The sequence below is a fragment of the Lithobates pipiens genome, unplaced genomic scaffold (assembly GCF_037356315.1).
Source record: "Lithobates pipiens isolate NorthernLeopardFrog02 unplaced genomic scaffold, aLitPip1_a1.2 Scaffold_27, whole genome shotgun sequence".
NCBI lineage: Eukaryota > Metazoa > Chordata > Amphibia > Anura > Ranidae > Lithobates > Lithobates pipiens.
Window position 1 is genome coordinate 65069448 of NW_027507788.1, and position 19853 is coordinate 65089300.

At 47.3% G+C, this 19853-nt stretch overlaps 1 protein-coding gene across 12 annotated transcripts in view; it reads left to right on the top strand.

The window, feature by feature from the left end:
- The window catches only part of FLT3LG (fms related receptor tyrosine kinase 3 ligand), a 601019-nt gene that overhangs the window by 546926 nt on the left and 34240 nt on the right, over positions 1 to 19853 (top strand). For 7 of the 12 annotated variants that reach the window (XM_077457020.1, XM_077457019.1, XM_077457021.1 and 4 more), the window contains one exon: positions 11289 to 11435. The exons of 1 other annotated variant lie outside the window; for it this stretch is intronic. In XM_077457020.1, the coding sequence (XP_077313146.1) occupies positions 11289 to 11434 (146 nt within the window). In that variant the 3' untranslated portion in view covers position 11435. Of the gene's footprint in view, positions 1 to 11288; positions 11436 to 12366; positions 12668 to 16006; positions 16176 to 19853 lie in introns of those variants that run through there. 4 more of the 12 variants (XR_013263162.1, XR_013263163.1, XM_077457013.1 and 1 more) reach the window with 4 other exon arrangements.

Genomic DNA, 19853 nt, shown 5'->3' on the forward strand with positions numbered 1-19853 from the left:
TAGGGGTTGTGCCGCCTCACCTTAAGTTTCCTCCTCTGTTCTATGTGGCACCCGAGTTGCATCAGTGACCTCATTATCATCTCCATCTCCATCTCCATCAGCATCATCATAACTGGAGAATTTGTAACCTCCCAGTCTCTGGGAACGCATTGCACAGACCTTTCTGAAAGGCCTCCCGGAGATGTCTCATCCTCTGCTCCCTCTGCGACGGCAAGATAAGGTCCGCAACCTTAGACCACAGGTTTCTTGGGACTGTAAATTATCCCTAAAAGACTGCTGTTGATGCTGAGTGCCAGGCTCCACCTCCATGCTGACACAATCCTCCTCCTCGTCCTCTTCCTGTGTGATCGGCGAGACAGCAGGAACACTGTCTGGATAAAGGGGGCCTTAAGAGGAAAGGAAGTCCTCCTCTTCCTTCCTCTGTTCTGCCTCAAGTGCCCTGTCCATTATTCCACGCAGCATGTGCATGCACTGTCTCTGCTCACCATCCTCGTGGCCTCCTCAAACGGTGACAGGACAATGCATGCATCCCTGATCATGGCCCACTGGCATGGGGAAAAAAAACACGAGCTCCCCTGACCCTGTCCTGGTGCCGCAGTCGCACAGGTACTCATTGATGGCCCTCTGCTGCATGTGCAGCATGGCCAACGTTGAGTTCTACCTGGTGGGCATGTCACAGATTAGGCGGTTATTGGGCAGGTTCAACTCCTTTTGGAGCTTAGCCAGCCGAGCACTGGCATTATATGACTGGCAGAAATGCACACAGACTTTCCTGGCCTGCCTCAGGACATCCTGTAAGCCCGGGTGTGACAGACCTAGCCGGGACACAGGCTTTTTGAGAGGACTGAGTGCGAGCCTCTTGCCGATTGATTATGGGCCCTGGATTTTAAGGGGCACAGGGTGAATGAGAACCCCACTATAATCTGTGCTAGTCAGATTCAATGCTGTATATATGATGTTTGTTGCCTCATGCTGTTGGGACACACACTGTCGGATGCTAATGTCATTAACTCCAGACACCTGTCTCTTGTGTAAATGAGTCTAGCTTGTAAGGACATTCCAAACATTGTTGTTTGTGCTAATTAACCCTTTGTTTATGTTTATAGTAATGTTTATTGAATTGTGAGCTAGGACCAAAAAAGTCTTATCCCTTCAGTCAAACTAGTCTGAGTGTTGATTAGATAATTAGCTCATGCTAATAAGGTTAGGTTTTAGTCACTCCGCTGTATATATATTTTGTGTGAGATCTCAAATAAAGGTCATTCCTGATGTCTTCCAAGCCTGGTGTCGTCTAGTGCTTGGGGGTTCCTATAGCCAGATCCATTGGACTTGTGTTCCAGGACTTAGGAAGCGGTATATAGACGGAAGCACTCAATTGGAGTGTGGGATCAGCACCACCACGTTAAGGACATGAGTCACACAGGGCAAATGGGTCAGTTGTCCCTGTCGGAGGGCGGAGAGGAGGTCGGTGCCATTGTCACAAAACCACCATTCCTGGCTTAAGCTGGCGTGGCGTCAACCACCTCTCAGCCTGCTCCTGCAGAGCTGACAGAATATCTGCCCTAGTGTGGCTCCTGTCCTCCAAGCACACCAGCGCAAGCACGGCATGGCATCTTGTTGCCTGCGTACTTGCATAGCCCCTTGAACGTCTACAGAGCACCGCTGGCTCAGAGGACAAAGCACAGGAAGAGGCCATGGAGGAATAAGAAGAGGAGGGGGTGCAGGAGAGAGGTGTGTCACAACCAGTAGTAGCATTTGAGGCGTGGTGGCGGAACAACCTCCAACACTACTGCACCTTGTCCTGCATCCTTGCCAGCTGCCAGAAGAGTGACCCAATGGGCAGTGAAAGATAGGTAACGTCCCTGTCCATGCCTGCTGGACCAGGAATCAGCGGTAATATGCACCTTACCACTGACCGCCCTGTCCAGTGAGGCATGGACATTGCCTTCCACATGCCAGTAGAGAGCCGGAATTGTCTACCATGAGAAAAAGTGTCTACCAACTGAAAAGGCAGCAGTTGAAGTGCTAGCAATTTAGCCAATCTAGCATTCAACCGCTGGGCATGTGGATGGCTGGGACTGAACTTCTTTTGACGGTCCAGCAGCTGGGGCAGGGAAATCTGCCTGCTACAATCTGACATCGGTGTACTGCTAGCAGAGTGCCCGCAAGTACTTGGCCGTGACACACCTAATTCTACACCTTCATTCCTCTCAGTGCAGGTTTCAGAGAGGACTTAAGATCTAGTGGGGCTGGAGATCCCAGCTGATGAGGAACAAGGAGAGGTCCATTTTGTTCTTTGGTCTTTAAGGTATGCTTGCCAACAAACTGCATGGCAGGTCAACATATGTCTGGTCAAGCACATGGTGCCCAAGCGGCTGATGTTTTGGCCACGCGAGAGACGCTTGAGACATATGTTGCAAATAGTGGTGTGATCTGATGCACTTGTCTCAAAAAAGACCCACACCAAAGAACTTTTGGAATAACACGCAGAGCAGCGCCCTGCACAGGCGGTGCTCTGTGGTGTGCTGCCCTTAAACTGGCCCCTGGAAGGCATCCTGCCTCATGGCCTCCTCCTCCTCTCTCCTATTAGGCACCCATGTGGAGTCAGTGACCTCATCATCCCCTCCCTCATCACTGGAGCAGACCTGGCAGTATGCTGCAGCTGGTGGAACATGACTGCCAGATTACTGTCCTTCTTTGGCATCCCCTCTCTCTGGGGCCACACTACTGCCTTACTCTAGCTAGGTATCGTCATCAGACCCTTCAAAACGCTGGGCGTCCTCCTGGAGCATGTACCCAACACTGTGCTCAAACAGTTCAGGCGACTCCTCAGGAGGACATGGTGGGTCTAGGGAAGGAGTGACTGATGCCATTGAGACGAGGGAAGAGGCCGCGTTGACAGCTGCTTTGCCAGTACCCTGAGCCTGGGTGAGAGAGGATGAGGAGGATGAGGAGGGCTTGGTCATCCACTCTACCAAGTCTTCAGCATGCTGCAGCTCAACATGTCCAGTTCCCGAAAATAAGGACAAGCGTGTCCCATGGCTCATGACTGTCTGCCTCTCCTTGTTGGCCCTCCAGACATACTAATGGCCTGCAGAGAGATGAGAACACCAGAAATTGGGGTAGCTTTAGTTGTACACCGTGCAGGGGGCACAATACACTGACTGTAATTGCACTAGGTTCAAAAGAAATGAAGACACTGTCTCTGCCTATCTGTCTCTATGAGCCGCCGAAACACCACTATGCAAGGCCGCCGCGCATATAGTGTGGGGCGTGTACTAAACCCCCTGAGCTATAATTGGCCACAGGCATCCTGCCTGTGGCCAATTATGGCTCTCCTCACTGCCGGCACTGTGATTGGCCAAGTATGCGGGTCATAGTGCATGCTTGGCCAATCATCAGCCAGCAATGCACTACTATGGCGCAGTGCATTGTGGGGCGTGAGCGCCACTCGAATATGGTGTAAACGTCCCATAAGGTTCTGGTTTCGCCGAACGGGTGAACACCCAACTCATCCCTACTGACATGGTCTTACTACACTACAACTATCTGAGCTGTCCCTACTCTACTCTAATGTATGTATAAATCACATGGTCTCACTACACTACAGTGAAACTATCTGAGCTGTCACTATGCTAGTTGCACACTATACAAAGCTGAATGATGGTCCTCCTCACTACAATTACACTATCCCTAGACTGACACTAAACTAATATTCTACACTGACACTTGAAGTAAAATAGCACAGTATAGCACACTAACTAATAGCACTGAACAGAGCCCTGTTCCATCTCCCTCCACAACAAAATCACACTGAAAATGGCTGCAATTGAAAGAATACTTTTATACTGTGGGGCGGGAATGAGCCATGATTGGATAAAGTCATGACAGTGTCCAATCATGACTGGCAGTGCTCTGACTGGCTGAAGCTTTCATTGCTTCAGCCAATCAGGGCTTGCAATGCACTGTTCAGCACCGCAATGCATTGTTGTCAGTTCGGGGGGGGGGGGGGGGGGGCGAGCAAATGGACAAATGATCCATTTGTTCGCCAAAAGGGCCGAACAACGAAGGTTTGGCCCAAACTTATGCTCGGACCGAAAAGTTTGCCAAGGCCCTACTCTCTATGTGGCCAGGCTGTGTAAAAGTCTCACACGTGGTATTGTCATACTCAGGATGAGTAGCAGAATTGTAAGTGCAATTTTTGCTATGTACATGCTGTGTGTTAGAAATCTTATAAATTGACAACTTTGTGTAAAAAAAAAAAAAAAGAGAAAAAAATACAGCATCACTTTCTTTCCACATTTTCTGAACTTTTGAAAAAAAAAAATGAACCGTTCAAAAGACTCATTATGCCTCATAGAATATACCTTGGGGTGTTTGATTTCCAAAATAGGGTCATTCAATTGTCCTGGTGCTCCAGGGCCTTCAAAAGGTGTGATAGGTCATTAGGAAATTTTATGTGCTCCTAGAACGCCTGACGGTTTACAAAGACCAAATAATATACACTTATTTGGGTTATTTTTACCAAAGATATGTAGCAGTATAAATGTTGGCCAAAATGTATGAGCAAAAATTACTTGTTTGCAAAATGTTATCATAGAAACTAAAAATATGTGTGTTTTTTTTAAAAATTCTCACTTTTTTCACTTATGTCACAAAAAAACCCAGTGGTGATTAAATACCACCAAAAGAAATCTCTATTTGTGTAAAAAAAAACATATAAAAATATTGTTTGGGTACAGTGTTGCATGACTAAGTAATTGACATTCAAAGTGTGAGAGCCGTACCAGCAGGAATGCACCTCATCACATGGAGAGACTTCCACGATGTCTGTCATTCTTGATTGCTCTAGCAGTTCCCCCGAAAGCCTTCTGCACACAACTGCCGCTGGAAGCACTCTCGTAGAGAGCCGTGAGACCACTTTCCACAAAAGTAACTCACACTGTAGTAACCAATTTCTATCAAGATTTCTTAACATCGCCTCTACTTGTCTCTGCTGATTGGTACTACGCAGTGCCACACTGCCCATCTGTGGTGGATACACACAAGTATATAACGAAAAGGATTTCACCAATTCCAGCATTTCTAACAACATCTCAGTTATTTCCAAGGATGCCACCACCAAACATAGAACTTTAGGGTCTCTTTCCTTGCTAGGAGGGTCTCATTTACTAAGGCTTGAGAAGCCAAAATACTTGGAGACCCCCACCTCAGAGGTAACCAGCCCAACTTGCGGCTCCCTTTGAGCACTGCCAAACACATGGGTCATATTCACCCTCTCATTTTTAGCAATACTGAGCTTTTCCAAATCATGATCCTTTACCCCGCCATTCTGACATTTAACATTGCTTAACTGTTTTGCTGCGGACAAAACTTCTGCTATGTACGCACCCTTTTCCGATACTTCTGCCTGGAGGGGGTTAAGTTCTGCAACAGCCAATCTACCAATGTGTACTGGCTTTGCAGCCTCTCTAGTTGTCACAGCAGCAATAGTGTCTACCTTACCATTGTACAGGGGTGTAGTGGTTAGCACTCTCACCTAGCAGTAAGAAGGGTCGCTGGTTCAAATCCCAACCACGACACTACCTGCCTGGAGTTTGCATGTTCTCCCTGTGCTTGCGTGGGTTTCCTCCGGGCACTCCGGTTTCCTCCCACAATCCAAAGACATGCATGTAGGTTAATTGACTTCTGTCCAAAATTGGCCCTAGTATATGAATGGGGACCTTGGATTGTGGGCTCCTTGAGGGTATGGACCGATGAGAGTGTGCAATGTACAGGGATAGGGACAATTGTAGATACTCAAGTTGAACTGGATGGACTGGTGTCTTTATTCAACCTTACTGACTATGAAACTATGACTATGAAACATGAAGGTTTCCTTCAACACTACCATTAACTTTCTTGCCAAACTATCCCAGTCTATCCTGTCTGCGCTCCAGTCACCAGCACTCCATAGTACTGCTCCATCTACCCAAGGAGACACAGGCGGACAGAGTGGATTGGTAGCAGACATCAGGTACAAGTCATTGTTAACTACATTAGTCTGCGATAATACATGCTCCACCATTTGAGCTATTTTCTCATTTTGTTCCACCTAAGCAGTATCAGAGCTGTCCTGGACCACCGCCGGCTCCAACACAGGCAATACTCGTGAGATTTCCACGGAAAACTCTGCGGCACTACCTGTGGTTCCTATGGGAAAACCATCATTATCATTGTCATAAATACATTCCTCATCATTCCTGACTTTTACAGGCTGTCCCAGCTCATTACCTGCTGGAGCCGGTGGGCTATTTATTACATTGCTTTTTACTTTCTAAGACACTCTCTTACCCGTAAGGCCGCGTACACACGAGAGGATTGTCCGTCCAACTTAGTCCGTTGAAACGTGTTTCAGCGGACAATCCGCTCGTGTGTGGGCTTCAGCGGACTTTTTCAGCGGACAGTCTGACGGACTAAGTCTTTCGGAATTTCCGGAATTTTGTCCGTCCAAACTTGGTTTCAGCGGACAGTCCGCTCGTGAGTAGGCAAGTTGGACGGACTAAGTATGGCGCATGCTCAGAAAGGATTTACACGGCCGAAGGTTGCATTGCAGTGTATTGGACGTCGTATTTCTAGTCCCGTCGTACGTGCTGTACACGTCATCGCGCAAGCTTTCAGCGGACTGTCTGTTCATCGTGTGTGGTCAAGTCTGTTCATTGAAAAGTTGGACGGACTGTCTGTCGGATTGTCTGACGAACTTAGTTGGGCAGACAATCCGCCCGTGTGTACGCGGCCTAAGGGTGGCTACTCAGTCATCCTGGGAAACCTCAAGCTCAGACACCCTGAACATCAACAGAGGAAAATATATCACCATTTTCAGACTTCTTAGTACACACCACATCATTAGGATTAGCTTTAACCCTTGTCTCTCTGCTACAAAGGGCATTGCCCGGAGACAAGTCCTTAACAGTCCTCAAACTTGCTTCAGGTTCAGCTTCAGCTTCAGACTGTGCTTTGCTACTAGACAGGGTATTCATTTGCAACAAGTCTCTGAAAGCAGATTTTTTCACTGGACTTACTCCCACTTCACAGGGAATAGTCCCCTGATCAGTCCCTCTCACATTTGTAACAGCAACGGTCTTATCATTCCATTTGGCAGGTGTTGAAAGCTTCAATTGAGAGCGTGGTTGCTTCTTTGCTGTCCTCTCACAAGCTAATGCCCCCACATGGACACGGGGCAACATTGCATCCTTCTTGCATCCTTCAACATCCTCTGCAGGCCAAGCAGTTTTCCTGTTGCCAGGGGTAACAGCAGACCCACACATATGGTGATACCCCTTGAAGGATGCTGGATATTGTACCCTCTTCTCTGGGCTGACCACTTCACACAATCAGCCATAACTTGAAACCACTGGTTTCTTGTGCTCTCCATCACCCCCTGCAGGCTGAACAAAATTTCCTTCACGGTTGCCAGGGGTGACAACAGACACTTTTGCACAAATCACTTTTGAGCCACATCTTCGCTGTAGCTCCTCCTTTCGGCAAACTGACTTTCTCCAGTTGCTATGGGAGACCACATTCTCCCCGCAGAACTTTTCCAGCGCTCCATAGACTGAATGGCTTCTAGATAATTATCGTAGTCATCTCACTTATGACCCATCAAGCGGTGCACCCCTTGGTACTCTTGCATCAGAAAAGGTTTCACCAATTCAGTCCAGTGGTCTCTGGGCCACACTTGGTAGGAAACAATCATCGCAAATTCAGCCAAAAAGTCTCCAACATGTTCAGAAGGCAACATAGGCTGTATGAAGTCAGCCGTACAGACTTCTTCTTTGTTGCTACGGAAACCGCACCCACCTGCTCACTCCTTGCACTGAGTGATGGTTTGTGTTCCGTTTTTCTTTGCTCCAGTGCGTCCAAATGCATTTTGCACCAGTCTGGGGCTTGTTCTGTCAGTAACAACCCCTCCAGCCACAAAGTCCTGTCTCTTATATCAGCAAACATTGGTTTACGTTTTGACCGTCCCATATTTACAGTCACTCTGCTGCACAGCTACAGCACACTTGTACAGTTCAACCTGGAGTACTGTTTCTTTAAGAGCAGAGACACACACAATGCTGCACACACTGCAGAGTATATACAGTATATACAGTTACTGGCCAACTTACTGTTCTGGTGTGCGAGGATCTGGAAGTCCAACGTCATGCCCGCATTTGAACACCAATATGTGAGATTGAGGAATTAGACTCACGTAGCAGGTGCATTTACAACTGAAGTTTTAGGGTGTGGCAGCCCACTTTTATTGAATAAAGGAAAGTTAACTTATACTTTAGTTGCCCATGCAGGGGTTTCTTCCACATAACATGAACTAACGAAAATACCAAGCCACCTAGCTTACATGTTGGCAGTACGGCTGCTCCTCTTACCAGTCCTTTGACTGTCATTCAGTTCTCTCAGCTCTCTCAACATTTGGCTCTCTAGCCTTCAGTTGCAGTGCCCTGCTGCGTGGCCCACCTCTGGTCTAAGGACTGGGGTTCTCCTGACACCCCTGATAGGATATGACTTAAATCCTGGAGACCTGCTGGCTTGTGGCTGGGTTCTCTGACTCCTTGAGACCTCTGTCCTGTGGCTTCTGGCTTGGCCCCCTAACCCCGGGTGAGACCTTCTGTCTCCCACACTGGGAGTGGTCTCCAAACTGGAAGCTGTCACCAAAAATGAGCTTTGAGCAATTCTCAGACCTGACTATATAATGACCCTGCACACCTGTGTAGTGAGCCAGGTTTCAGGCCTCTAGCAAACCCTGGACCCAGGATTGAATTTTCGGCTTCAGAACTACAGAACCTGGAGAGATGCTAGTTCTGAACCTTACATTAATCCTTAATGAGACTCCTGGGTCACCTTTTCCTATAAACGTATAGCAACAAAGCCTCTCTCTGTCACAGTACCCATCATCCTCAAATGATGACATGTCTTTATTCAACTATTTCAGTTTCAGCTATTTTTCAGCCCGCTTCCACTAATAGTTTTTTACATGTGGAATGTTTTCATCTAGAGTCTATGGAGAGAGGAATTCAGGTGGCCCAGGGGACTTTAGGAGGGAAGCAGCATTGTTGAGGAAAAATTCCTAAAATGGGTTATAGAAAACAGTGCTTTAACAGCCTGTGTGATGGGAGTCACTTTGGGTGGGGGGCTTATGGAGCCCAGCTTACCTTGGAGAGCTCTGGAAACTCATTGTCCAGTTCCTCTGGCCTCTCCTATGTGTAAATCAATCTGTGTCCATTAGGGGCACAAGGTGACTGCAAACCCCTATCTGATCTGTGCTAGTCAGACTCGCTATACAGCCACACTGAAATGTATATATGTATATATTGTGTGTTGTGTCATGGTATAGGCCAGTGATGGCGAACCTATAGCATACGTGCCACAGATGGCATGCTGAGCCCTCTGTGGGCATGCCAGGACGCTGCCACAGCCGCCACTGACTTTTTTTTTCATATTATTGAGGAGTCTGATGACTTTGCTCATCACCGCTGCTCAGTCTCTCCTCCTACCTAGACTGTATGTAACTGTGTAGGTCCAGCCAGGACGTGGCACCGCCCACTCGTCCTGACTCATGCAGAGTGGAGTAATCTCTGAGGGAGGGACTCTGTGTGAAATGCCAGGCAGCGCAAGTCACAAGAGGGGAGAACAGGAGGACAGACTCCAGAGGAACCAACTGGAAGGCAGCTCGCCTCAATCCCAAGGAGCCAACTCAGTCTGTCAGTGTCTGCAGTCACAGGAGGTAGGGAATGGGTGGTCTGGCCTGGGACTGGGGCCTGTTTGGAGATCAGTGCAGTGGCCGCCCCAGAGAAAAAGGACAGAGCTGAGGAGAAGGAGGAAACAAGGTGCTGCTGGCCTGGGTACCTGCAAGGTGTTTTAGCATGTGAGATAGATAATATTAATGATTGCATGAACTCATTCAGGAAAACATGGGCTGCTGCATCACTAGTGCAGATTTGCTGAAGCTGCAAGTCTTTTTCATGCAGTGCCAAGCAAGCAGTATGTCTCAAAACCACCCTTGTAATATGTCTGCAGCCTCTGATCCTCTCTTGTAATATGCCTGTGGTCTCTGATCCACTCTTGTACTATGTCTGCGGTCTCTGATCCACTCTTGTGCTATGTCTGAGGTCTCTGATCCACTCTTGTGCTATGTCTGCGGTCTCTGATCCACTCTTGTGCTATGTCTGAGGTCTCTGATCCACTCTTGTGCTATGTCTGCGGTCTCTGATCCACTCTTGTGCTATGTCTGCGGTCTCTGATCCACTCTTGTGCTATGTCTGCGGTCTCTGATCCACTCTTGTGCTATGTCTGCGGTCTCTGATCCACTCTTGTGCTATGTCTGCGGTCTCTGATCCACTCTTGTGCTATGTCTGCGGTCTCTGATCCACTCTTGTGCTATGTCTGCGGTCTCTGATCCACTCTTGTGCTATGTCTGCGGTCTCTGATCCACTCATTTACTATGTCTGCGGTCTCTGATCCACTCTTGTATTATGACTGCGGTCTCTGATCCACTCTTGTACTATGTCTGCGGTCTCTGATCCACTCTTGTACTATGTCTGCGGTCTCTGATCCACTCTTGTACTATGTCTGCGGTCTCTGATCCACTCTTGTACTATGTCTGCGGTCTCTGATCCACTCTTGTAATATGTCTGCAGTTTCTGATCCACTCTTGTAATCTGTCTGCGGTTTCTGATCCACCCTTGTAATATGTCTCCGGTCTCTGACCACCCTTCTAATATGTCTGTGGTCTCTGACCACCCTTCTAATATGTCTGCGGTCTCTGATCCACTCTTGTAATAGAGAGTAGACAGAGTGTTTTTTGATGGGTTTTAAATTTTAAATGTACCTTGGTGTCCTTCTCTAATGTCTGTACTTTGAAAAATGTCTGCCACAGCCTTGGTATGTGCCTATCCCTGAACTGACTGGTATATACCTTTTTCATAGCATGAAAGGTGGAGAAATTATGTTTATTCAAAAAACGGAGGCTTTTATCTAATTCATAAGAAAGAGTGTTTCATTTGCTAAATGTTTGTTTTATACAAAGCTATAACAACACTATTGAATTTAACATTTTGATGAATAAATTATTGAACGTTAAAATAACTCATACAATTGATGCTCTTTGTTTATAGTTATAAATTGTACTGCCTTTGTAAAAAATCTGTTAGGACTAAAACATAGTTTGTTTCATCCTGATAATGTGATAGAAACAACATATTGTAAAAGTATAAGTAAAATGCACAAATGAAATCCTTATTTTGTTTTAGGTAATTCGGTATTAAATCAAGAAACAAAAAGAAACCGGTATTATTCCATTCCTGTAGTAGGCTTTGCTCTACTCCCTGCTCTACTCCTTACTATTTGTGCTTTAAATAAGAAGTGCTGTGGATTACAAGGAGAAAACCCACATTAGGGTAAGATAAAAAAATACACACACGTTTCTAACAGTCATGTACAATGTCACTGCTAATGCTTAAAGCTGGTGTTATGACTTTATTACAGGGCGCTTTGTATTCTGCTGGAACTCAGTGTTGTACACTGTATATAGCTGAGGCTACAAATAGTTAAAGTGGTTGTAAACCCTTACAAACCACTTTGACCTACAGGTAAGCCTAGATCAAGGCTTACCTCTAGGTCCAAGAAATATATATATATATATATATATATATATATATATATATATATATATATATATATATATATATATATATATATATATATATATATATATATAGCTACACGGTTATATATATATAAAGCTACACGGTTTAGGAGATATTTGCAAAAATACAGGCACCGCTGTCTACGGCGCATGCTGTCAACGGCGAAAATACAGGCACCGCTGTCTACAGCGCATGCTGTCAACGGCGATATGCCGCGAGCTGGCGGCCCCCGTGCGCATGCGTGGGAGTGACGTCATCACAGCTTCGTCGAATGACAGCGGCGGATCGGCGGGACCCACCGACACCCACCGAGAAAATGGATGCTCCGGACTACAGGGGACAGCTGTGACTTCGCTGGCTCCTGTGTCAGGTAAGTGACACCTAATGGACTACTATGCGATGCATAGTAGTCCATTATGCTTTACCTTTGCAGGCAATCAAAGAGGAAGTAAACCCATTAGGGTTTACTTCCTCTTTAATACAGCGGGCCCAGCCACTACCACTTTTAGTGAAAGCAATAGTCCATTCGGACCAGCTTGGTTCCACATATTTAAAGTGGTTGTAAAGGTAAATTAAAAACAAATAAATAAAAAAAATAACAAACTTCTCTATACTTACCTGCTCTGTTCAATAGAATTGCACAGAGCGGCCCCTGAACCTTCCCTTCTCTGGTTCCCTACAGGTGCTCCTGGCTCTTACTCTCTGTCCAGTGCCCCCATGGGAAGCCACTTGTGCATGCTATCCCCTTGGAGAATCATTGCTGAGCTATTTCCAGTGGATAAAGACTTAGTTAAAGGCTTGAGAAAGTCCAGTTGGGACATGGCTGGTGACATCATCATGCTGGATGGGTGTATTGTTTGAGTGTGAGATATCGATGTCTGGTAACGTTTTTAACTAGACACTATCCTTGATGTGAACACTTCTTTTATCTTCGCAAGTGTCATTTTATCAGTATATTATCAATAAAAACACAGTGAGCATTATGAAGTCTGCATGAATTTCACTGTATCCAGAGTGATGAGTAGCAGGCTGCTGTAAAGGAGATCTAAAGAGACTATTCTTATGCTGTGCATGACCATGAGATCCTTCTAAATAGGTTAGAGCACACTTAAAGCACTTGGTGGTGAACTGAATGAGCACACTGGGAGATTTGTGATTGGTGGCACTGGATGAAGTTGTTGGCACAAGCACTAAGGCCTCATGTACACTGCTGCTGCTAAACGGACGTTTAGGAGCAGTTGGCCATTTTTTTTTCAACTGCTCCTGAACTCTTCTCTGTTATCTTATCAGTACATATACACAGGGTTGTTTATAGTCATTTCTAGGCAGTTGAGTTTAGAGGCCTTTTTTGGAAAAAAATGAGTTCAGATGCTGAGTTTAGAGGCAATTCAAGCATCAAATGCTTCTAAGCGGTAACTCGTGTTTAGCCGCGTTTCTTTTAAAGGCGTTTTTCATTTTTTGGATGGTTTAAACGTGGGTTACTATCTGTCAAGTTAAATCGTTCAGGAGAGGTTGTAAAAACGTCCTGTGTACATTAAGCCTAAAAATTATCATTCTACACAATGGCTATTGTGAGACTTATGCCACGTACACACAATCAGACTATCCGGCGGACTTAGTCCGGAGGGATCGTGTGTGGGCTCCAGCGGACTTTTTCTTCCCAAAAGTACTGCGGTCTTAGAAAGAAGACTTGACTCAAAATTGTCCGCCAGACTCTTTCAAGTGGACAATCCGCTCATCTGTATGCTGGTCCGCCGATGAATGGACTTGCCCACACACTGACTAAAGTCCATTAATTTTGAACTAGAGTAGGAGGTCACCTCCATCGACGAGATTGACACCTTGCTAGCCCCGTTGCCTGGTATGGGTTTTAAGGGTAAACCCTACACCGAAAAACGGCGTGGGGATACCCCCAAAGTCCATACCAGACCCTTATCTGAGCATGCAGCCCAATTGGTCAGGAAAAAGGGGTGGGGACGAGCGAGCGCCCCCCTCCTGAACCGCACCAGGCCACATGCCCTCAACATGGGGGGTGGGTGCTTTGGAGTAGGGGGCGCCCTGCGGCCCCCCACCCCAAAGCACCTTGTCCCCGTATTGATGAGGACAAGGGCCTCTTCCGAACAACCCTGGCCGTTGGTTGTCAGAGTCTGCAGGTGGGGGGGCTTATCGGAATCCGAGAGCCCCCTTTAATAAGGGGGCCCCCAGATCCTGCCCCCCACCCTATGTGAATGAGTATGGGGTACATCGTACCCCTACCCATTCACCTGAGGGAAAAAAAGTGTCAATAAAAAAAACACTACACAGGTTTTTAAAGTAGTTTATTAGGCAGCTCCGGGGGTCTTCTTCCGACTTTGGGGGTCTTCTGACTTCTCCGTGCTTTTGGTTCTTCTCGCCGGGCTCCTCCGCTATATTCTTTTGCTAGCGGAGGAGCCGTCATCACCGTTGCCGTTCTGTCCCGCTGTAATGCCGTGGACACGGTATGCCGCGACTTTTATAGGCATAAGGGGCGGGGTCACTGGATGGCCCCACCCCTTATGACATCACAGTCATGGGGGATGCTGGGACTATGATGTCATAAGGGGTGTCATCACCCGGTGACCCCATTCCTTATGCCTATATAAGTCACCGTGTCCACAGCATTAAAGCGGGAGAGAGCGCCGTGTCAACATCGGAAGAACAGTATCAGAAACCATGAATCAGACAGACAGAAGTACAATTGAATCACACTTGTTTGTTAAATAAAAATGTTAAAAATAGGGAAAGCGTAGTAAAAGCATAGCCAGAGTCCAGTAACTGGATCGAGTAGTCAGCCAGGCCAGAATTCAATAACCAGATCGAGTAATCAGCGAGGCCAGAAGTCGGGAATCCAAGTAGAGCAACAGCAATCAGGATAAGGAGCCAGAAGGGATGTCAGCAAGCCAGTCTTTAAACAGAACCGCAGTAGATGGTTTCTTGTGATGTGACCAAGGTGAATGCAGAGATGAAGTGAGCTGGACAGCTTTAAGTAAGCAGGTCAGACGAGCATGATCAGGAACAGCTGGTAACTGTGGAGAGAGATGAGAGTTGGCAATTAGCCAACGGCTGAGCAGCCAGCCCAGAGAAGGAAGGGCTAAGCCAGCCCTGACAAAAAGAAGAAGACAGCGACAACGACGGAGAAATCCGGGCTCCTCCGCTAGCAAAAGAGTGGCAAAAGAGCAGAAGCTAGCGGAGGAGCCCGGTGAGAAGAACCGGAAAGTGATGAGAACTCGGAAGAAGACCCCCGAAGCTGCTTAATAAACTACTTTAAAAACCTGTGTAGTGAGTTTTTTTTATTGACACTTTTTCCCTCAGGTGAATGGGTAGGGTTACGATGTACTCATTCACATAGGGTGGGGGGCCGGGATCTGGGAGCCCCCTTATTAAAGGGGGTTCCCGTATTCCGATAAGCCCCCTGCCCGCAGACCCTGACAACCAACGGCCAGGGTTGTCGGGAAGAGGTCCTTGTCCTCATCAACATGGGGACAAGGTGCTTTGGGGGGGGCTGAAGGGTGCCCCCTTCCCCAAAGCACCTACCCCCCATGTTGAGGGCATGCGGCCCAGTACGGTTCAGGAGGGGGCGCTCGCTCGTCCCCAACCCCTTTCCTGACTGGTTGCCTGCTTGGATAAGGATCTGGTATGGACTTTGGGGGGACCCCCATGCCGTTTTTCGGTGTAGGGGTTACCCTTAAAACCCATACCAGGTGACAGGGCTCGCAAGGTGTCAAACTCGCCGATGGAGGCCACGAGATTGACTTCTCTAGTCCCATCATACCTGAAGTCACGTTCAAAATGAACAGACTTTAGTCCATATGTGGGCAAGTCTGGCGGACCTCCGCCAAAAGTCCTGTGGATTGTCCACCGGACCTAGTCCGCTGGAAAGTCAGTTCGTGTGTGGTTGTGTGAGCGTGCAAGTCCGCTCGTTCGGAAAGTCCGAACGTGTGTACACGGCATTACTGATTCGGACTTTGTTTACACAGATGATATATATTTAAATACTGATTTTTTTTTTGGTATATGTATGTTTTTGCACATGGTGATGTGTTTTAAAAGCTTACATGGTACTGTATATGTTCTTGAATTCACAGGAGTGAGGGATTGAGCAGGCATTTAAAACTATTTTGGTACTTGTGTGCTTTCAGATTAACAGATAATTAGTAATTGATGTTAGAGATATTTACAGTATATCTTAAGGATTGTTACACATTTACTATTCATTTTTAAAAGGCTAAGTTCACATTTCACAATAAAAAAATAAAAGAAGCACATGTTTTTGCAGGTAAACAAATGTGCATTTTTTTTTCTAGGAGCCTGCAGAGCATTGCAACCACGATCATTCGTTCTGTACTTTGCAGTAGGAGACATTTCCACTACCGTTTGGCCCATCATCTGCAGCCAGAGTATTTACAAAGGTGCTTGCACCCCTACTTAGCCTCTTCACTTCCTCTTCAGTGATCAGATCATTCTTGTTACCTGGTATGTGATTTTATTCTGAGGGATTCATCTCCTTCACCAATGTTTGCAAAAGTCCTAAGGACTATCCAGATTTTTCAGACTTACAAAAGTCTGCCCTCCATCTGAAGCCGCAACCTAAATACAGTCCAGGCAAAGGCTTTCCTTCTTCCAAACAAGTTTCTCTCTCTAAGATATCGCACTCAGACTTTGGGATCAAAAAGGCATCTTTCTGTGAGATTCTGAGTCCCAGGCCTCATGTTTGCCTCTTTCAAAGATGTTTCCATAGCTCAGTTCCCCCAACACAAGACCTCCAACACAACTTTCTGTTGGCCTGGAACAAATCTGTCTTACATTTCAGAGAACCGGGTTACCCAGGCAGGGCCAGTGCAAGTATTTTTGTCTACACAGCCAAAAATGCATATTTCCACCTCCTCTACCCCCCACAGACAAAGAGTGCCAACAGGAGCCCATACACTGCTGAAATGTACCCCCCCACCAAGGAAGAGCCCTCTGTCCCTTACAGACAAGCTGGACATCTGGCACAGGACCATCAGGCTGGGAAAAGGTCAGGGCCCAGGGATCAGTGAGGTCAGGCTGGTTAGCAGATGATGTGCCACCGAAGTCAAGCTGGATAGATGAAACACAAGCCGGTTGCAGAGTGGCTTGAAGAAAAGGTCGAAGGCCCCACCTAGCTGAATGAGACAGTCTATCTGAAGGATGGATGGGTGGAGCCTCTTAGAAAGGCTTGAGCAGATGTAGTTGCAGTAGGGTGAGGCCAGGTTACTGAAAATCCTGAATAAGAAAAAGCAGGAGGCTCAATTGGCATAGGCTGAACCTGAACTGGCACAGAGAAACTAGACTGCATTGGCAGGTAGGGATAGCCTCGCGGTTTGCCCGGCGGTCGGTTCGTGGCGAATTTTGCGTGTTCGCAATTCGCCAAACCAGCAGACTATTGGCGCTGTTCACCCGGCGGACATATGTGTTTACAGTGTGAAAGAACTTTGACCCATGATGACACATCCATCATGGGGCACAGGACAGCCAATTGAGACATTTCAGCACATGGACAATTGGACATTCCCCCTACCTTATAAATAGACCTGATCTGGCGGGCATTTTACATTCTGTCTTATGTCAGTGTAGGGGCAGGACGCTGTGTGGAGCAGGGAGAGACAGTAGTGACACAAATCACTAGCTATTAGGTCCACACAAGTCATTTTAAAGACTGGTATAGGTGTAGTACAGTATATAGGGTTCAGTGCACTGCTGTGCTGGTGATTGCAGCTGTCTTTTGTCAGTGTAGGGACAGGACGCTGTGTGGAGCAGGGACAGTCAGTTTAATCGCTAGCTAGCTATTACTACTAGGTCCAAAAAGGTCCTTTTAAGGACTGGTATAGGTGTACAGTATATAGGGTGCTGGTGCACTTCTGCTGACTGCGGTCCGATTCTGCAGCTGTCTTTTATCAGTGTAGGGACTGAGGGACAGTCTGCAAATCACTAGCTACTAGGTCCACAAAGGTCCTTTTTAAGGACTGGTATAGGTGTACTATTTGGTGTGCAGTATATAAGTTTGTAATACACGTATAAAATACTTGCACATATAGAAAGCATAGTATAGTGCATTTCCACTGTGCAGCATTGTGACTGCTGTGCGGTTCTACAGCGATACTACAAAGAGTGACAAACGCAATAAAAAAAAGTATTATAACTGGTGTGATAGACCAGTGGCCCCCAAAAATGACAGATTGAAGCGGGTGTTATATACCTTCTTTCACATACATACTGCACTTCTCTAGAGACTTTTGACACAGGGTCATTTAAAAAATGACAGGCAGAGGAAGAGGCAGGCCCTTCTGCAGGGGTGGTAGGGGTAGGGCAGGAGCAACAGGCTTGAGCGAATGTGACAAATTGCAGAAGGTGCGTGCGATTACGTCAAAGGTCGCACCAGACTTGGTTGAGTGGCTCCCTCAGCCTTACTCTTCTGCACCCTCTTCTTCACTCTCTGCTGTGTGCACCCCCAAAGACACTACCACCAACACCACCACCATATACCTTCCGCTTGAGTCACAGGAATTTATTTTCTGATCCATATCAAGACATTTCCGATGCACAACCACTCCTGGCATTGGATCAGGAAGAGGAGGTAGCAACAACCGCCACTCAGAGTCTGATGACAGTACCCAGATCAGCCCAAGGAGGAGATTGGTCCCCGGTGTTGCTGCCCACTCCGAGATCTCCAACTATAGCGGTGGGGAAGGTGACGTCGATGATGACTTGTCTAGTGATGTCACGTGGGTGCCCACAAGAGAGGAAGAGGAGGGGAGTTCAGAGGGAGATATGGACCAGCAGATAGGGAGGAGAAGCAGGAAGAACTTACATTGCACAGGAGGGACAAAGCAGACTGCTAATGTATCAGGAGCGAGACATCAACCATGTACGGTCACATCTGGCGCTCCCAGGACGCCAGCACATGGCTCCGCAGTGTGGGCTTTTTTTAATGTGTACGCTGCTGACAATGTTGCCATCTGCAATCTTTGCAGTCAACGCATAAGTGGCGGTAAACCCAACACTCACCTAGGGACGACCGCCTTAAGAAGGCACATGAGCTGCCATCACCGAGCCCAGTGGGAGCAACGGAACACACAAAGCCACACTCCATGCTCTCACCATCCAGCCTCGTCTTCTACTTCTCCTTCTCCTCTCTCCTCACAATTGTCCTCCACTCCACCTTCCATCATGCCATCCTCACGTTTTTCTGGAAAAAGGCAGGCTTCTGTGGGCCAAGTGTTTGAGCGTAAAAAAATGATGAAGCCGGATAACCCTCTTGCCCAACGGTTGGTGGCTGGCTTGTCAGAACTGATAGCCTGGCAACTACTGCCATATAAACTGGTGGACTCAGAGGCCTTTGGAACACCACAATGGAAGGTCCCAGGAAGGAAGTATTTCTCACAGAAGGGCATCCCAGAGCTATATGGCCATGTTCAGCGGCAAGGGAATGTATCTCTGGCACACAGTGTCGGTGCCAAGATGCATCTGACCAGACACGTGGTCTAGCAAACACGGGCAGGGAAGGTATATCACTTTTACTGCCCACTGGGTGAACCTTCTGACGGCCATCAAGCATGTAACCCCTAGCACGCCGTGTCGATTTGGTTTTACCACCACGGATTGCATGCATGATTTATTTAATCTAGCACACCAACCTTTTTTCTACCTTTTGGCTCACTTCCTTGTACAAAAAAAGCACACCGTACTAAATGCCCGTACCCTCCTGTTTGAAGAGGTTGAGCGGTGTCATATTTTTGGATCCCGCAGTGAGTTGCTGGTATCAGTGCTGCTATCAGTGCTCTCTATCTCAGTGCTGGTGTGGTCTCAGTGCTCTCTATCACGGTTCTGGTGTCAGTGCTCTCTATCACGGTGCTGGTGTCAGTGCTCTCTATCACGGTGCTGGTGTCAGTGCTCTCTATCTCGGTGCTGGTGTCAGTGCTCTCTATCTCGGTGCTGGTGTCAGTGCTCTCTATCTCGGTGCTGGTGTCAGTGCTCTCTATCTCGGTGCTGGTGTCAGTGCTCTCTATCTCGGTGCTGGTGTCAGTGCTCTCTATCTCGGTGCTGGTGTCAGTGCTCTCTATCTCGGTGCTGGTGTCAGTGCTCTCTATCTCGGTGCTGGTGTCAGTGCTCTCTATCTCGGTGCTGGTGTCA